General features: G+C 41.4%; 1 protein-coding gene and 1 long non-coding RNA gene across 19 annotated transcripts in view; one reads left to right on the forward strand and one right to left on the reverse strand.

The window, feature by feature from the left end:
* The window catches only part of LOC102451360 (uncharacterized), a 154,442-nt gene extending 149,423 nt beyond the window's left edge, over nt 1-5,019 (reverse strand). For 3 of the 13 annotated variants that reach the window (XR_001368554.4, XR_001368553.4, XR_012895712.2), the window contains exon 1: nt 1,551-5,008. This is a non-coding gene — a long non-coding RNA (uncharacterized LOC102451360). Of the gene's footprint in view, nt 1-1,550 lie in introns of all 13 variants that reach the window. The other 10 variants (XR_332318.5, XR_001368551.4, XR_001368555.4 and 7 more) reach the window with 10 other exon arrangements.
* Nucleotides 203-13,309, forward strand: NR2F2 (nuclear receptor subfamily 2 group F member 2). Of its 6 annotated transcripts, none has more exons than XM_075896992.2 (4): nt 203-288; nt 794-981; nt 8,395-8,922; nt 11,720-13,309. In XM_075896992.2, the coding sequence occupies exons 2-4, from the start codon at nt 939-941 to the stop codon at nt 11,992-11,994; spliced, it is 846 nt and encodes a 281-aa protein (XP_075753107.1). In that variant the 5' UTR covers nt 203-288; nt 794-938; the 3' UTR covers nt 11,995-13,309. The 6 variants fall into 6 exon arrangements, with proteins under 6 accessions (XP_075753107.1, XP_006126936.1, XP_014430893.1 ...); XM_006126874.5 differs by having other exon boundaries at nt 252-597; XM_014575407.4 differs by lacking the exon at nt 203-288 and having other exon boundaries at nt 670-981.
* Nucleotides 13,310-18,884: the final 5,575 nt, after the last annotated feature.

An 18,884-nucleotide genomic window follows, 5' to 3' on the forward strand; every position in this document is an offset into this window, starting at 1 on the left:
CAAACGGATTTTATGTAGGTGCTTATTTATTTTAAAATGGGGGGGGGCTGTGGATTCACTCCTAGCTGGGATCCCATCTCCGGGGCAGACGGTTAGTTCTGTTTCTTTCCCAGCTTGCTTTAGCATAAGCTTGCGTTCTCTACCGGCCCTTTACAGGACGCTCTGCCCCCCCCTCCTCCCCCCATCCCCTTTCTGTGCATGTGTTGCTCGTTCGCCTGCAGTTGTTTGCGGTTTCTCTCTTGGCGGGTTTGCAATCGGGTGCCTACATCCTACCACAACCCTGACTAAGTTAGGAGATTGCACTCTCATTTATCTATATTGTTTCCGACTGGACGGAGGGGGGGGGGGTGTAAGGTTGGGTTTTTTCCCCCTTTGTTTTAGTTTTGCTTTTTAAGTCTCGTCTTTGCCGCTGGAAACAAGGTGTAGCAAGCCGCTCTTCCTTCTAAGGAATGAGATGAGAGACCAGGATCCCTCAAAGACATCTCCTACCTTGGGTTTGGGTTTGGGGATTTTTTTTTCCTTCTTAAAGGCGAGGCGCACATTCCTAAGCAGCTATGTACACAGCTCTCCCGCAAACCTCGTCTGTGCAAAGTTAGAGTGAGTGTTCAGTTATTGTCGTCCCCCCCCCCGTCCCCCCCAAGGCTGAACGCTAATAATAAACGGAAAGCACTTCCCTTTAGATTGTGGGAGATCTATTCCCTTCACCTTTCTTCTTTTCTCCCCCACCCCCAGAAGGCTGTAGCCTCCTTTTTTATTTATTTATTTATTTACTCTCTCTTTTTTTTTTTATCAGTTTGCACAATCGCTAGATAAACACCAAGAAGGAGATTCTCTTTAATTACCCAACGCACATCTTTCCAGGGGGGCAAACAGCGGTTGTTGGTTTCTTTTTTTTTATTATTTCACCTGCCAAACTAAAGGAGAGGTAGAAAAAGAAGATGCAAGCGATTTGGGACCTTGAACAAGGCAAATATGGTTTTGGTATGTTTACTTATAGTTTCTTCTTTTTCACTCTTTTTTTTTTTAATGTGTTGTGATCTTGTGTGTCTCTTAAGGGAAAAATTGTTAGATAACTTACGTATTAAACTATCGTTTCTAAGGTTACGTGGGTTGCTCGAAGAGGGGGGGGGGAAGAGAGGGGAGAGACCCAGTGTCTGCAATTACAGCACCATGAGTTACCACGTCCTTTAGTTAAAAAAAAATAAACAAAACGACCCAAATCCGATTCAAAAGCTAACATACAAACGTGCATCAAAGTCACTTCAAACAAGAGCGAAGAACGAATCGCCCTTCTGAAATTGTATTGCTCGCTCCATTCTACTTTGTTATAGTAACTGACTATTGGGGATGGGGGGACTAGATCTCTAAGTTCGGAGCTGGGGATTCTGCCCGGAATTTTGTAATCGCGTGAAGTTGGCAGGATTTTTTTACAATAATAATTTGAGAAAGCTCGGGTTTGAACGTAAAGCGTGGAGAACCCCTCTCTCCCACCAGGAACAATTCCGCTTTAAGCATGTACAATGGTAAGAAGCAGGAATATATATACTCACCCTCGGAAGGTGCGGGTGGCAGGCAGCAGCTTTAAGGCGAATGTTTATCCTTTATTGCAAAAGGCGCAGATCTGACTTTAAGCAGCAAAACTGCTCTGTTCTGACAAACGCATGAGAGGCATGGCTCCTCATTTTTTTTTTTTTTGAAAAAAAAATCACAAACCAGTCCCCGTCTCTTCCCCCCCCCCCCCCCCCCCATCCCCTCCGCTTAAGAATACCTATTCAGCACTGGGCTTGGAGAAACCCTGGTGCAGAAATCTTACTGTCCGGTCTAGGAGTGCCCAAGCCAATTAATTTTAAATCCTCCGGAATGAATCAGATTAAAATGCACAGAAGTTTCATTCTCGTATGCATACGTGAGCCAAAAGTCGTTTCTCTTTAAGAGATCCTTTTCTTTTAAAGTTGAATTTTAGGCGGATAAGAGACTTACACTAGGGGGCAGACGGATACTGTACTTGCTCCAGTCTTGAGCAAATTTTTTCCCTCTCTCGCAGCATATGCTCTGATTTAGCACTGTAAATTTTTCAGAGGACCCAACTCTGACAGCCCCTGGTGATTTTCAAAGTACCACAAGCCAGTGGTTAAAAATTGCATTGACTTGGAAGTTCAGAGGCACACAATAGGAGCCACTTTCCCTATTCATGGAACTTCAGTGTGGTGGAAGAGAAAAACACACACATACTACATTCAGGGAGAAGAGGAATTCATTGCATTATGTTAGACGTAACTGCTTTCCACTGTGTTCAGAGTGAAACCCTGTATTTGTTCGATGCTGTACTCCTATGGCCATTTAATCTATAAAGAATTAGAGGACTATTAGGCAACTTTCTACCAGAAAAACGGAATCCCCCCTCTTTTCTAAAGATTTATACGGACGCTATCCCAAACTTTATTTTAGTAAAATGAATCTTCCCGCCCCTCGCTCATCAAAATAAATTTACATCTGCAGTAAAATAGCAGAAGGGGTGTATTCTTTTTGTAAAAAAATAAATGAGTGGATAAATAAAAAGTAATAATACAATCCTACTTTTAAAATATCACTGTTCTATTGTGACTCAGCTCCGATAAGAACATTTTAAAATCTTCATCTATCGGCGGTATACTCATGTTTTCAAATATTATTCAGGAAAATTAGCCGCAGTTCAGCATTATATTCTTGTATTCTGCACCAGCCTACATGGCAGAGGTGTTTTCAAAAAAATAATAAACCACCCATTGGTGTTAGCTATATTGTTGTATCCCTCGAAGAGCAAATAGTTGATCCGGGGCATTCTTCATTATGGTTTGAATAATCAGAATATACTAGCGCTCTTATTATATACGTAGCTCGCATATTCAAACTATTCATAACGTGGACGCTGTTCAGAAAATTAACGCTCTTTGTGCATTTGTTAAGAAGGATGTTAATGTTTTCAGATGATGAATTATTCCTGTTTACTTTATAATATTTGAGAAATATAGGACATGCCCCATAAACTACAGTCAACAACGATGTTGTATATTCTCAAACAAAACGTATGACCCCCTAATGTCTGAGTTATTTGGAAATAATACGGCAGCTCTCCACATTTTAACCGTAAAAAGATCCTTTCCTCCCACCCCTTTCTATCTATCTCCCTCTCGATCACTATTTAAGCTAAGGGTTTATATTGCTACATCATGATCAATTGGAATTCTACTGCCTGCTTTTGAAATTGACCAGGCGCGCATCTTTGTTGGTGGAATCTTATTATATTCCAGGTTTATAAACAGGACAGTGTCAAGTCTAGGTGCTTTTTACAACTTTCCAATCATCTCAACACCTGCGGCTTTCGAGACATATATTATTTCTGCGGCAGAAGGGGTGTGCATGTGGCAACATGAAAAAGTGTGTGTGGAGAGGGGGGAGCTGCAGCAATTAATCCTGAATATAGTTTTGTATGCATCTGTGTCCCCATGTTTGCACTTAGTTTGATTACATGTTCAGAAGTCCCTATCTCAGACTTGGTTAATATATGTACGTGTGTATTTCTATAGAAGTAACTGTCCGCCTGTCCATGTATCTGTGTATTTTAAAATTTATATCTATCTCCGCATGCGTTTGTCTTGTTCTGGTGCTTGTTACAGATATTCAAAAGGAAATAAGCTATCTCGGTTATGGTGCTTAGTACCCAGGTTCAATAGGATATAAACAATTGTCCTTGTGTACTTAGATCGGTTACCTATTTAGAGTTGCTCCATATATTGTACAGAGGTTGTGCTACCGAGTCACAATACTACCATATCCCTATATCTTATCTGTGAATTTCTGCCTCGCCTAAAACAAAAAACAACACCACAAGTTGAATAGCTAGAATTGTATTACGTTATAACCAAGCCGCCTAGATGGCTGATAAAAGAAAAGAAATTCTGGAAAACAGCACGGAAATTTTCCAACACACTCAATGAATGTAATATATGCTGTACTTGATTAAATCGTTGCTATTTCTGTAAACACTATGCAACTCAGAATAAATGTGTGGGTATGTGTTCACATATATAGATACTCAGACATGTGTGATGTGTATTTGTATGCTAATTATTTCCAATTTATGTTGGGGAGTTTGATGAAAAGAATGGTTCTTGAAATGCCACAGCAGTCAAGAAACAATGAAGTCCATACTCAACTATTCTGTGATCAAGTACCATATTCACTGGTGTCTCTGTCTACCTACATTGACAGATGTATATCTAATATATATGTAGCATCCATACAGACATCACACTGATGTGTATGGTATGAATACAGGTATCTCCAACTTTGCAAATAACCATATTAATGATGGTTAGATGGGGTTGCATATACTGAAATAATGGTTTATTGCTAACTCCATTTTAGAGCTTTTTTTAAAAAATGATGCTGAATAGGTTTATGATAATGTCTTGTAACCGCAGCATCTGAGTTACCTTTTTGTCAGCATCCTCTTCCCGTATTGAGCAATTAAAAAGTTAAATCTACATACCTGTGAAACTTTAACCCTAAAAAGGAGAAGGTAGTCACTGAAGAATATCAATTCTGAAAGTACTCCTTCTCCAATTTTGATTTATAAGAATTGCACCTTATTTAGTACAGAAACTGTTACTTCCCTCACCCCCTAAAAAAAAATCCACCAGGAATTTATTTTCTGACATCAGCAGCACAATGGGGAACAGGAAACTGTAATGTAACTCTTGCTTGCAGGTGATGATATGATCAGACTTTTTTTTCCTCGTGCCTGATCAAAGAGTTAATAAAGTCTGAGATCAACAAAAACTAGTTCAGTCTCGCTTTGACATGTATGTATATGTGGGTCTCCAGCCTTATTTCTCCACAGCCTTATGAAAGATTCTGCAAGAAAAGCAAAGGGAACGCGCAAAAGTATCATCCTAGTGATCCTATTTTAAAAAGAAATCCACCCCCACCGCCGTGCGAAGCTGTCTGAGAACTCATCTCGCTTTAGGACCCGGCAGCCTGCTTTGGCAGCCATGCCAGCCAGCACAAGGCAGAGCGGCCCAATGAGGGGCGAGGGGCGGTCCGGGAGCTTTTGACCAGTCAAACACAGTCTGTTGCCTTATAAGGCGAGCGGTCGCCATGGCAACGTGTGCTAAGTTGCAGCAGTCGTGTCAAAGTTCACTATATAGAGAGCGCAGTGAGCTGATCGCAGAGAAAGCACTCACCACTCTGCCAGCCCAGCTCCTATAAATCGCATTCACTTCCTAACCCCCCTCCTTAGCATATTTGATCACTTTGATTCTCAGTTCTTTTCTTTGGCTTTTTTTTTTTTTTTTTTTTTTTTTTTTGCTTTTTTTGTGGTGGTGAGGGGGGGGAGGGTTGATTGTCCCTCCTGTGTCTCTTCTCGTCTTGCTTTTTTTTTTTTTTTTTTTTTTTTTTTTTTTTTGCATGAAGAATGATGCTGTGTTCTAGGTTGTGATCCGTCTTTCCCTCCTCCTCTTCCTCCTCCTGCTCTCCTCTTTTATCATTATCCCTGGCTGCGCTCTACGCTGGAGAGTTGACTCTTTTTCCCTTCACCTCCCCCTTTCCCCCCCTCCCCCCCCTCCTCCCCATGTGTTGTGTGAACCAACTGCGCTAAGAGCCCCACTTGCAAAGAAGGAGACGCGGCACAAGGCAGCGAGCAGCGGCAGCAGCAACAGCCGCGGCAGCGGGAGAAGCAGCAGCAGCAGCAGCAGCGGCGGCGGCGGCGGCGGCAAAATAAAGAAAAGAAAAGAAAAAAGAGAGAGAGAGCAGGAGAAAGAAGCAGCGGAACGAGGGGGGGAAAAAGCGAAGCGGATCTCGGTGGATGTTTCCACCACCTGGACTTGAAAAAACTACAGCGAAACCCTTCGCGTTCTGCGCCGAGAAAAGTCTTTTTAGTTGTGCAATTTTTTTTTTTGGTGCAGCTTTGTGTGTCATCTTTAACCTTTTATCCATTCTTATTTTGATGGCTTTCCTGAATGGCTGACTGTGAGCTTCCCTGGACCTGGCCCCCCGACACTCGCCTCTCTTCCTTCAACTCCCCTACTGCAGATCAGTTTAAGAGAGAGAGAGAGGGAGATCTTTGAAGAGATTTTTCCTCTCTCTCTCTCTCTCTCTCTCCCCCACCCCCATACCCCCTTACTTTTCTGTCTTGAAGCCAGACAATCGACTCGCAATCTGCCCTCCCCCCTCGACCCCTCGTTCTCCACCGTCGCTGGCTTTTTTTTTCTGTTCCCCCATCCCCCTTGTCTCCTTTTTTTTTTAAAGAAGAGAGGGAGGGAGAGAGAAACTGCTGCAAAGCTGATCTGAAAGCAAAGCAAACAAACTTTAAACATAAAGGGGGAACAGGAAGTTTGGAAACGGTGTCCAATAGATATGGCAATGGTAGTTGGTGCGTGGCGAGATCCCCAGGACGATGTACCCGGAGCTCAGGGAACTCAGCCTTCTCAAGTCCCTCCTGTGCAAGGACCACCAGCTGGGGCCCCTCACACACCACAAACCCCGGGACAAGGAGGGGCACCCAGCACTCCAGCCCAGACCAACCAGCCAAGCCAGCAGAGCCAAGGAGGAGACAAGCAGCAGCAGCAGCAGCACATTGAATGTGTGGTTTGTGGGGACAAGTCTAGTGGCAAACATTATGGCCAATTTACCTGCGAGGGCTGCAAGAGTTTCTTCAAGCGGAGTGTAAGGAGGAACCTGAGCTATACTTGTCGTGCCAACAGGAACTGTCCCATTGACCAGCACCACCGCAATCAGTGTCAGTACTGCCGCCTCAAAAAATGCCTCAAAGTTGGCATGAGACGGGAAGGTATTGGGATTTCATTTGTTTTCCAATTTTCACTCGCTGCATTTTGCTTCCCCTCCCCCCTGTTTCCCACAAACCAGTTTTTTTTAAGGAGGAAAAAAAAGCCAAACAATAAACAGAGAGTGAGAGAAACTTTCTCTTGATTCAGAAAGAGGCGGGAGGGGGGGGGGGGGTGCTTGCTTGCTTTCTCCTGCCTTCCTAATTGATTTGTGTGCGTGTGTGAGGCGGCTGTTGGAGGATCATTGGAAGTGGATATTTTAGTTTCAGTTGTTTAAGGAGGGAGATTATTTTTTTCTGAGGCATGATTACGTGTGTATGTTTCCTCCTGCATGTTCCACATCCCTGTCCCCAATTCGTGTGTGTGTGTATGTGTGTGCATTTATAGATAGAGAAATGAATGTCTGCCCCCCACTCCCCAGCCTTACATTGCAGTTTTCCACAGGAGGTTCGAATTACTGGAGCAATGTAACTAGCATTGTAACACTGCAGGGCTCTTCAGCATTCCATTATGGAATCTCAGTCTGATTTTTTTTAAAATAGACTCGTCTTTTTATTATTATTATTATTATTATTATTATTATTAGCCCCCTCCCCTCCACAGCAGAGACAGAGAGTATGTGGCAAAAGGAACGGGGGAGTATGGAGGAAACAAATAAGTAGCGGAGGGGGTTTGATCGGGGCCAGTCGAGTCTTTGTGATATAAAATTAGACGAGACATGTGCGCCTCCAGTTTTTGCAATGGCGTGTTCCGTGTCTGGACGCTGCTATGTAGGTTAAGGGTTAGGAGCTTTGGACTGCCTGGCTGGTCTTTGTGTGTCTGCGAGAGTAACTAACCTTATCATACGCCAAATAACCAATCTAAGCCACGCACATTCAGCCACTCTCCCTTCTTTCTGCCTCTCTGGCTCTGATTCCCTTCCCCTCTCGCTGTCACCATGTAAATTTATTAACCAAATGAAAGGCCCACTTTCCATGAGCAGCTGAAAAAGGTGCTTTTAAATAATCACCCTCGCCCGTCGCGTGTGTGTAGACCCACGTCTGTGTGTGGCGGTGGAATTTTACCTTTTTCGAGGATTATTGGATAGTCAATACATACTGTCTGGGACGAGCACTTAGTATTTTGAAAGGTGCCAGCACCCTCCCCGCCCTGCAGCCTTAAATCAATAAGCAATATCAGCTGTTTAGCTGTAATGAAGAGGATCCCCCCCCACACACACACACACACATACACAAACGTTCGGTACCTATGGGGGGGAGGATTTTTCGTGTGTTTAGGAGCTGTGGATCCGGACTAGTGTCCTTAAAGCAGTTCAGAGCAGCAGCCTTGAGGCAAGTACACAGCGTTGCTTAGCTTTTATTACTGCTTTTACTTTAATCAGGGGCTGCAGAGCCTTAAACCAGACCCAGGCTGCACGCTGTCTGGAAAATTGCGTGTCGTCTCCCCTCTTCCTCCCCCCCTCCCCTTGAAGCTGACTTTACCCAGGGTCACACACTAAGCAGCACTTGATTAGCCAGGTCCGTGGCAATTCAGATATTAATTGCTGTAGTTTCTTCTTTATTTACTGCAGCCGTCCAGAGGGGCAGAATGCCACCCACACAGCCAACTCATGGTCAGTTCGCCTTGACAAATGGGGACCCTCTCAACTGCCATTCCTACCTATCCGGATATATCTCCCTTCTCCTGAGGGCAGAACCCTACCCGACCTCCCGCTTTGGCAGTCAATGCATGCAACCCAACAACATCATGGGCATCGAGAACATTTGTGAACTGGCAGCCCGGATGCTCTTCAGTGCGGTGGAGTGGGCCAGGAATATCCCCTTCTTCCCAGACCTCCAGATCACAGACCAGGTGGCTCTCCTCCGGCTGACCTGGAGCGAGCTATTTGTGCTCAACGCTGCCCAGTGCTCCATGCCCCTTCACGTCGCTCCTCTGCTAGCCGCTGCTGGCCTGCACGCTTCGCCGATGTCTGCTGACCGAGTGGTCGCCTTTATGGACCACATACGAATCTTCCAAGAGCAAGTCGAAAAACTGAAAGCGTTGCATGTCGACTCTGCAGAATATAGCTGTTTAAAGGCCATAGTCCTCTTCACCTCAGGTAGGCAGCATTTATTTGCAATCCCCCCTTTTCTTTTTGCACCCCTTTGAAATCGGTTCACTCTGGCCAAGTGTAAGAAGCTGGAAACCTTGTCAGTGAGCATTGCTACATGTGTCCTCTTAGAAACATGGGATGTGCTTTTCCAAGACAGGCCTGGCACTAAGCACCCTACCTTACAGGGAGCCTGCAAATAGTTTTAACAATGATCAAGAGGGAGGGGAGAAAAAACTTGTGAAGCACCGATAAGGCATGTGAGGCTCTGTCTTCCCCGGTGAAAGTAATATTTGATTTCACAGGATAGCCCTGGCATTTAATGACACCGATCCCAACAGCAGCAAAGGCTGCCCATATTGCTAAATGCAAGTCTGCCCATCCTTGAATCAGTTTATGGACAGCCACAAAACAACCCACCAAAGCAGTCCTGAGGGACTGAAAATCAAATTTAAAAAAGTTAAGCATGCAACTCCGAATTTAAAATACACTCGCTTCCTTCTCAGAAAAGAAAATAAATCACATTTCCAAAGAGCTGTTCCTGGATTAAATAGAACGTGGCACCGAGCAATTCTGTGTCACTTCATTTAAGGGGGCAGGTTTGCAGTTATACCGAACAGGAGTTGCATGGTCCAAAGTAAGTAGCGGTTCGGAAAAGATAATTACTCCACTACACTTGGAGTAGTAAAATGTAAAAGTAACAGGACAGGGTGCTTAGCTGAGCCTTAAAACTGATTCTGTGCTTCCTATGCCCCTCTGCAAGGAAATAAAGCAGGAAGGTGTTTCTTAGATCATTAAAAGTGGAAAAAATAGGTGCCAACTTTTTCTGCATATAAATAGTATATGAGTTATAAAACAATAATTGAATGCATTATGAAATCTAATTAGTTTGCACCGTAGTTTAATCTATGTGAGTAATCGACTTCATTTTTAACTCTGGAGGCTATATATAGAAAGAGATGGAATGTATATGCATATATTTATATTTAAATGAATGCTTTCTAATTTGTGCACTACACTAGCCTAGGCTGCTAACTTAAAGGTGGCATCCGGTGACACTGTTTTGGATCTCTAGAAGTTTTGGGTTAAGGTGGTTTTGTTTTCTTAAATGATTTCTTTTGTAACTAATTTGAAAGCTTGGGAAAGTGACCACGTGATAAACATATGAATGGAAGCAGGACCTGTAAAATAATTACTCATCGGAGTTTTTTAAAGCTTGATATCAGGAAACAGAAAAAAAATGTAGTTTATGTGGAGTGGGGGGAGGACGACTTACAATCCACTCCTTGTTGTGTTAAAGGGGGTCTGGGGAACCAAGTCATTTTCTGGACTTTGTCCAGGTTCTGGGTCGTGACCTAAACTTCCTTTTATATATTATTGCTTTACACACAAAACTTTCCCCCAAAATTACTTGGGTTAAAGTCCTAAGGTGATCAATTAGCAGGGCGCATCTAGCCGTAGGAAAGCAGAACGTACCGTTTGTTTGTGAGATGCTTATTTTATTATCCTGTCATTTTCCAGGGATGCATTTTTTCCCTGGCTCAATTTTTCAGCTAGGGTTCCCTCGCCCCCCAACACATACTCTCCCGAACACAGCCCTGACGAGTTTATTTCAAATCCTGGATTTCTAAAGAACACTTTTTTTAGCCTTTCAAGAAAGCAACCGTCTGACACTGTGGTAACTGTTAAATTTATTACTATTTGCAAAACGTGAGGCCTGGCATGCAAATTGCCTCCCAACTAGATAAAGGTTTCTGTTATCTGATTCTGTAGAAAAGCACACATGCAAAAATAAGAGTGATGCATGCAGCTTCTCAGATACCCCAATATCTCCCAAGGATGTAAAACAGACACACACATCGATGCATGCGATGTCTGCCCTGATTTTATTATTTTTGCTTTTTTGCTTTAAAAAAAAAATCTGGGGTCTAATGACTCGCAGAATATGCATGTTAGCCCTATGCCTAAGAAGGCACAGAGAGGTCAGGTCATAACCTGTACTCTCAGCACAGACGTCTGTGATTTAAAGGGAACTGATTGTATTTTAGCGTATCAGGAAAAAATGTCCAGACCATATTAGGGAGTTTTCTTCTTGTAGAGGATTTGGGTTTAAAAGAAAGAAAGAAAGAAAAAGTGAGAAAAAGAAAAAAGAAAGAGAAAAGAAGGGGGGAGAGCTCAAATGAACAGAGAGATCACAGTTTGCATGGCTGCTTCTGAATAGGCTAAACTGACAAGATCAGTTTTAAAGAGCCACTTAAATCAGTTTCAAAGACTGCAGAAAAACGCGCTGTCTTCTTTGGGGGAGAATCTGTTGTTGGATCCGGGGCGCCATTATTCTTGGCTGGGCCAGTTTTTTTTATTAATTATTATTATTATTGTTGTTGTTATTCCTTCTAGCCACATGATGATATTCTTCACAATTGTTTTCCGGGTGGGAAAGAAAGAGTGGCTTAGCCCCGCACCTTTTTCAAGCTTTGCAAGTAATAACACTGATAACAGGACATTTCCCCAGATCATCATGTAGTGCAATGAAACCCTAAGATCTTGAAGCTTTGCTGAATTGTGAGGCAGACCCTGCCGAAGGGTGGATTGCACACATATGTGTACATTATACATATAGAGAGAGAACTATATATTATTCTACTTTTGCTAAAACAGACTTAGCTCTGAGAGCGACATGACCAATCACCATCTATACCTCATTTTACCAGTTTTTTTTAAAAAAAACAATCCTCTTTAAACTGATTGTTTTCTTTCTGTCTTTCCCTTTTTCTTTTTTTCTTTTTTTTTTTTAACTTTCTTCTAGATGCCTGTGGTCTCTCTGATGTAGCCCATGTTGAAAGTTTACAGGAGAAGTCACAGTGTGCTTTGGAAGAGTATGTTAGGAGCCAGTATCCCAACCAACCAACGCGATTCGGGAAGTTATTGCTACGTCTCCCCTCACTGCGCACTGTCTCATCTTCTGTCATAGAGCAATTGTTTTTCGTCCGTTTGGTAGGTAAAACCCCAATAGAAACCCTAATCAGGGATATGTTACTGTCTGGCAGCAGTTTTAACTGGCCTTATATGTCCATTCAATAAAATATTGGAGAGAAAAAATAAAATATATATATTGAGAAGGGAGATGAAAGAGAGAAAAACAAAAGCAAATGACGTTTGGGTTCTGGTGGTTGCTTAAATTTCCTTCCGCTAAGGATGTAAAAGAATGTTACAAGTTTGCTAAAAGAAGACAGGAAAAATAATGGACTGTGAATTAAAAAAAAAAAAAGACTCTCAAATGAACTTTTACAGAATGCATTAAAAAACTCCCGTGTCGTTAAGAGAAAAAAAACTTGCTACTTATCATTTTTTGTTTAAAAATAAAGGGAAAAGAAAAGTTAAAGAAAAAAGAAAGATGAAGGAAATACATTAGGTGGGGTTTTCTTTTTTCTTTTCTTTTTTTTTTCTTTTGGGGGGTAATTTTTTTAAAAAAAAATCTCGCTAAAAGTGCTTTTAAAGGAAATTTGGAGAAAATTAGCAATGGAAAAAGTAAGTCTTTTTTTCCAAATTATTAATTGTCCTATGTGTCTATGTACCTATAGTTGTTCTTTTTTTGTATTTTTCTGGTTTCAAACCAGTTTATTCTGTGGTTCTATAATAATTTTTGATATAACCTTGGCTTCTTTAAAAAAAAGTGTATCCTTAAAATATATGTTCTGAAAGAATTAAAACTGAGTCCACGGAAGTATCATAGGAAGAAAGGAAAAGAAAAGGAAAAAAACCCTCAACAACACAATGATGGAAGCGCACTTAGAGGTGGTGACCCACAATTTAGCTTGAAGCTGAGAGAGAGCTATAATTATATAGACCCCAATGAACCACATGTCACTTAACTACCCCAAAAACTAGGTTTTTGATATTTTCAGACAGAAAATGAACTGTGGGGATTTATTGTAGGTAGAATGAATTGTGTCCAAGACACATTATGGTTTTGATTAAAAAAAACAAAAACAAAAAAACAAAAAACAAAACAAAACAAAAAAAACAAAGTGAACTTTTGTAATTTGGATTGGGTTCCACATAGTTCTTCATGAATTGTTATTAAACTCCTCTATCTGTTTGTATATTTGCAAGCCCTTTGTATTATAATAATTGTTGATATTTTCCCTTTTTAAAAATATCATTGAAATCAGCATGACAAAATAACACTGTTGGCACTTATAGATAACGTGATTGATTCAGTATCTTAGAGTTTACAGTTTTGTGTTTAAAAAAACTGAAGGTTTTTTTTTAAAGTGCAACATTTCTGTATACTGTAAAAGTTATAATAACTGAACTGTTTGGTCGAGTCTTTGTGTGTTATATTCCAAGGAAAATTGAAAGTATTCAGAAATTAAAATATTATTTGATATCTGAACCTTGTTTGGCTGTCATAAATGTCTTTCAGTAACCACATTAATTCTCTATAGTTTGTAGTCATATAAGTCCATAGGCAATTGATTTGTTTACTTGTCACAATAAGTTTATAGCAGATTTATAGTAGTGTATTTACTTGTTTAATTCGGGAGTGGGGAAGGGAGACTTAAATTCATGGTTTATCTATGGTTTTAGGAAGTACTATATTGAAATGGTAAACCATTACTCCCCACCAACCCCCTTTCATCTAATCCTCCTGTTAATTAAAAATGGATTTTCTAGAGAAGGCCCTTGTTTTTGTCACACTTAAGTGCCTACATAGGAAAGTTATTGTTGTGAAAAAGTATTAGAAATCTGAAGATCAGTATCTATTTTATGATCAGAATGGGAGGAAAAATCTTTTGTACATTTCTGATATACACGCACAAGATCACTGGAGCAAGGTAATAGCAGTATTGTAAATACAGGCCAGTTGTTTGCATTGAGTTTTCTTTAAGCATGTGTGTTATTTTTTATAATATTCTGTAACTTCCATCTATGGTTGTCATTGAGAGGTCTTCAAAAGGAGTGACTTAGATTGTAGGACTGAGGAGAGTGTTTTTAATGTGTAAATATAATAGCAAGTGGATTTTTTTAAAAAAATTGGACAGTGAAAGCATGACCAGAGGTCGTCACCATATTTTATGTTTGGGATGTATGAATGCATGTGTATGTCTATTCACACATACATCAAGCAGGGCCCTATATGGCAATCCTCGCGCAGGCAAAGGTCCCATTCAAATCAGTGGGCGTTATGCCTGCGGAAGTGCAGCAGGATGGGATACGCAGTTTGTGTATTTCATACTTACTATCCCTTGTCATCACAAATAACATGTTAAGGAAGGAAAGACGAAGCAGGGTGATCTGATTTTGAAAGCTGTTGCTTTCTTCCTCTTTTTAGTGTGTGTGTGTGTTCCGTCTCCACCTTTGGGCGATAGAAGATGCTTTGTGTGTGAAAGCTTGCAATTTGGTCCTTGTGTGAGGCTCCCTCCTCCCCCCTCCCAAGTTACTATACCATGTTTGGGTTTTTTAAAAAAAAAGCCTGAGAGATAATTCTATAAAGTCGATTAAACCCTGATCTTCCTCCCAGTTAGACACATCTGTTGAGGGCTTTGTGTGAGAATTATATACATAATTGTGAATTTGAGCAATTTTACATCTGAACCACGGCATATATATATGTGTGTGTGTGTGCGTGCGTGCTTTATTGAAGGGGCTTGCTGACCTCTAGATTTAGCTTTTTCTATTGCAAGTACTCTACATGTGAGTGAGTGTGTGTGAAGTTTTTATTCCAGCTAAGACCACAGGATCTTTACTTGTTTGTTTTGTGTTAGCTTATTGTAAGCAACCGTGTGCTGTACATTGTTATTGGCATTAAATTATAATTTATGATTTTCAAATCAAAAGACAGTCCCTGGTTTTTTTTTCTTTGTTTTAAAGCCTGTGAGCTAGATCCAGATAGATCTACGTTTCTGCAGCCAGCTTTGGTTCACATAGAATGAGCGTAAACAGAAAATGCATAAGGGTTAAACAAAAACCCCATGTATATCTATTTGGAATGCTCAGAGGAGGATTTGTTTAGGGACTTGCATTAGGTTTAAGTTTATAGCATTTAAAGAAAGTTTTTCTTTTCATGCTGAGTTAGAACAAAAGACCTATCCAACGACTGAGTTGGACAAAAGAGGAGGGCTGGGAATGAGAGGCTTGTTCTATGTGAAATTGACGAGATCTTTTTTTTTTAAAGCTGCTAAACATGGCGACTCTTTCCCCTTAAGTGTCTATTTTCCCCCCTTGCGAGGTTTTTATCTGATCTTAGTTCGCTGTTTCTTCCTCCTCTACCACCATCAGCGCTTGGGATGTAAGAGAAACAAACAGCCCAGCGCGAACCACAACAATAGTAAAAGCAGACAGGCGATCGCTGCTTTTAAAACACTTCAAGGCATGTCCTGAGAAGGACTCTCCCCTCCCCACCTCCGAACCTTTCCCAGTTAGATTCCCTCTGCACTTCTGAGCAGGGGGGGAAGTTAACACAAAGCGGGAGCGCTCGGTTTAAAGGACAAACATTTAGGATCGTACCCGACTGAGCGGGGGGCTTGTACTTCAGTTTAAAACGCTAGCTGCAAAGTGCTCTCTACCGCTGGCGTGGCGCTTAAATCCACACATTAGCCCTCCCCAAATAGCGCGGGGGTACTTGTTCCTCGAAGGCGGCGGGACCTGGATGTGTGCGCTAAGTGGCATTTTGGGGGGTGTTTGGTAGGGGAGATGAAGCGTGTGAAAGTATGCCTTTAAGCTTGCTTTTGACTTGGTGTCCTATTAGCTCAGCCAACATGGCGTCTCCCAGTAGTGCAATGCAAAGAGCCTGCACTGAGCTGCTAAGCAAAGGCAGCGCTTAGTAATAGGAAACACATTGGGTGCAAAAATAAAAGAGGCAGCAGCAAAAAAAAAAAAAAAAAAAAAAAAAACCAACAACAACAAAAGCAAAGCAGAGGGCCATTCCATCTGTAACCAGGAAAGCGCCCTGAAAACTCCAAGCAAAGCAAGTAAATGTAGGTCCGAAGTGATTCTGTAATTAAACAAGCAGGGATCTAATCAGAGAAAACATTAACAACGTCCCTCTCCAGCCATCCCCCCCCCCTTCATACAGTGGATTTGAATGAACGCTTTTTCACTCCCTCCTCTTCTAACAGGTTTGAAAGCCGGTATCAGAGCCCGATCTTTCTCTCTGGATGGTGCATGGAAAATATGTGTGTTCGGGGTTTGGGAGGGAGGGAGCAGATTTTTTTTAAGTCACCAGATGCAATCCCCTATCAATTCTCATTAACACAGGAACTGTGTTTGGTATTTTCCTGTGCTGTAGGTAGTAGCACATTTGCATACCCTGGCGTTTAGTCAAGAGATCCTTTAGTTAGTAGAGGTGAGATCAGAACATTGGGAGACTTATGTGTAGGCAAATGTATACATAGGCAGAGAGATCTTCCATCCAGAGATTGTATACAATCTGAATATAAATTACATGTGGAAGGATCTCTCCCAAACAAGTTTTTCCCTCTCCTTCAGCTCAATGGCCATTGAAATAAAATAAAATCTATTCAGAGTGTTACATCAGGGTTTGTTCTTCAGAGAGAAAGGGGTTCTCAAGAAGGCTCACTTGAGGAAAAAATATTTCAAGACACTTCATACCCCTATGCCCCTCATGGAAAGCCTGATTTAAAAATATACATAGGGGTTTTTTTTAATTAAAACTTTATTGGGTCCTGCGAATCATACTTGTTTCACTTCACTTTGTAGAGAGGAAAGAGATACTCGGAGAAATTCAGGCCTTGTCAGGATTTATTGAAGTTGGGTTTAAAAAACGTGCTTCAGATGATTTTTTCCCATTTTCTCAGATTTCAAAGGCTCCCTGCAGTGCGGCTGCCTAATTAATGGTGAAATTCAGCTAAATCTAATTATGCAGTAATTTTAAAGCAGTTAGTCCTGGGCGTTGGTTTGTAATAGGACCCCAGGTTTTTTTTTTAAGTTTGCTTAATGTGTTGGTTTAGGGAGGGTGGGGGAGCAGCCTTTTGTGTAGCACAGATATGCAAAAACAAAACCAAAAAAAAAAAAAAAAAAAACTAGCGAGGGGGAGAAACGTGTTCTAAATCGTATGCGACGGGGTGGAATAAGGAACACCAGTAAAAGTGTAAATAACACACTAGTTAATAGGTGACCATAAAGGTATTTTTGGCCTATGGCTTTCCAAGTCCCAGCTATTTCGCGGATGATCTTGGAAATGTAATAAAGAGGCAACAAACCCTCTTCCTGTATAATATAAATCAGATTTCTCCCATTGAACATCTATAGTCATTAGAGCAAGAGGCTTGTGTTCACGAAGTTATAAATCTTATCGGCCTTTTGATAACACAGTTGTAATCAGTTAGCATCGCATTCAAACTCAATTGTAAAACTGCCTAATTTAATATGTCATATGTGTCATTAAAACTTTGTGTTTTTTCTCTCCCTCCCTTTCCACCCCTCCTACTGCCCCCATAAAGTAAAACGTCAACAGCTCTGGCGTGATCGCTCGAAGTACCGCTTGATCAGGGAGTTTCCAATATTTCTATGTTGTATTTATTTATTTTATTGGTATTCGAAGTATTGTTGGCTCGTCCCATCGAGGTAATCGGAAGCGTTTCGATAATATTAGAAGGGGGAACTGGAGAGGAGGCCAAAAAATTGATCCCTTCTCTTTCCTTCCCAGTTGCAATCCCCAAATGGAGTTCTTTTTGAAAGAAACTTGTCTTATAATTAGCTAAGCAAACACATCTGCTTTCCTAGTTTGGGCTTAGTTAATTATCAAAACAAAGGGCCCGTTTTTCTTTTTACCTTGCTGGAAAGAATATGTTATTTCAGGAGTTCTCTCTTCTCCACTCCCGCGCTCTCCATCTCCTTTTAAAGCCCTTCCATTACGGCAGCAAGTTAAAATTATTGGGGTTATTACTGGGGGGGAATAATTTTGCGCAGTCTGCCTAATGTAAGGCTTGATCATTACCCTCCTTGGAACAATATTTTTCCACCGAATTATCCTTTCTACTAGGAGGAGGGCGGATATGAGGGAAGAGAGGGGCTTAGAATTGCGAACCAAGTTAGCAGCAATTTGAATCAAGCTTGCACTGGGTTGATTTTAGTTGACAGAGAGTGTGTTGGAGCTGAACGCCATAATTTGCACTTCTGTTCTTTTATTAGGGTTGGACAACGAACTAATGAGCTTTTCCCCAGCACAGTGTCACTTGTATTTATTTTCTTATGGAAACTTTTAGGGAGCGGAAGTGTTCTTTAAAGAGAGGGAAATAGGTAGGAGGGAAGTTTTTTGAGTATTTTCTTACGGATACCCACTGTGTATTTTAGCCTTCAAGTCTTTGCTTGAAGGAAGCCCACGGTGTGTCAAGAAGGATAAACTCCAAAGTAGTGTGTGAATTTTAGTCAATAGTCACTTGTTCTATACCAGAACGTTCAATTGTTGGGAATTTAGAATCCCTACCAATAGACAGATAGAACGGGAGAGCAGGTATCCCTAATAATTATTCTAATTTAAAAAAACAGAAAATAGAAAACATCAGGGATCAGAGTGGTGGAAGGAGAGCAATTTGATCAGATCTCCACTGGAGACAGTTAACTTTGCAGAACGAGGTGACTTTTAAAGCTGCCCTGCAAGCTAGTAAAACCAGGAACTTCAAATAAGAAATGAAAAAGACAAAAATGAAGGATTCCCACAAAAAGAGAAGGGCGACGTGTTTCCAGCTCCATCCCAACCAACGCGTGAAACTGAATACATTGTCTCAACTCTGCCATGTATGTGAGCCTGGCCAGATTTTGATTTGGGATTCCAGTGTGTTTGCTTTGAACTGGGCCCTTCGGTTTATTAAGGCAGTGAGAGGAACTCAGCAATCCTCTTTGAACCACGCTTGGTTTAACTATTTTACACAAGTTTCCCCAGGTCCCTGGAGATTCTTCAATTGAAGAAGGTTGAAATTAGAGTTAAAAGCTGGAAGGCGGGTGGG

This window comes from Pelodiscus sinensis, chromosome 14 (assembly GCF_052426305.1).
Source record: "Pelodiscus sinensis isolate ZL-2025 chromosome 14, ASM5242630v1, whole genome shotgun sequence".
NCBI classification, from domain to species: Eukaryota; Metazoa; Chordata; order Testudines; family Trionychidae; genus Pelodiscus; species Pelodiscus sinensis.

Excerpts from the sequence above, each read along its gene's own strand:
- NR2F2 (XM_014575406.4), top strand. The coding sequence starts at position 6,397 with ATGGCAATGGTAGTTGGTGCGTGGCGAGATCCCCAGGACGATGTACCC. Across the intron at positions 6,830-8,373 it reads AGTTGGCATGAGACGGGAAG|TTTCTTCTTTATTTACTGCA; the intron begins GTATTGGGATTT and ends TAATTGCTGTAG. Across the intron at positions 8,923-11,719 it reads CATAGTCCTCTTCACCTCAG|ATGCCTGTGGTCTCTCTGAT; the intron begins GTAGGCAGCATT and ends ACTTTCTTCTAG.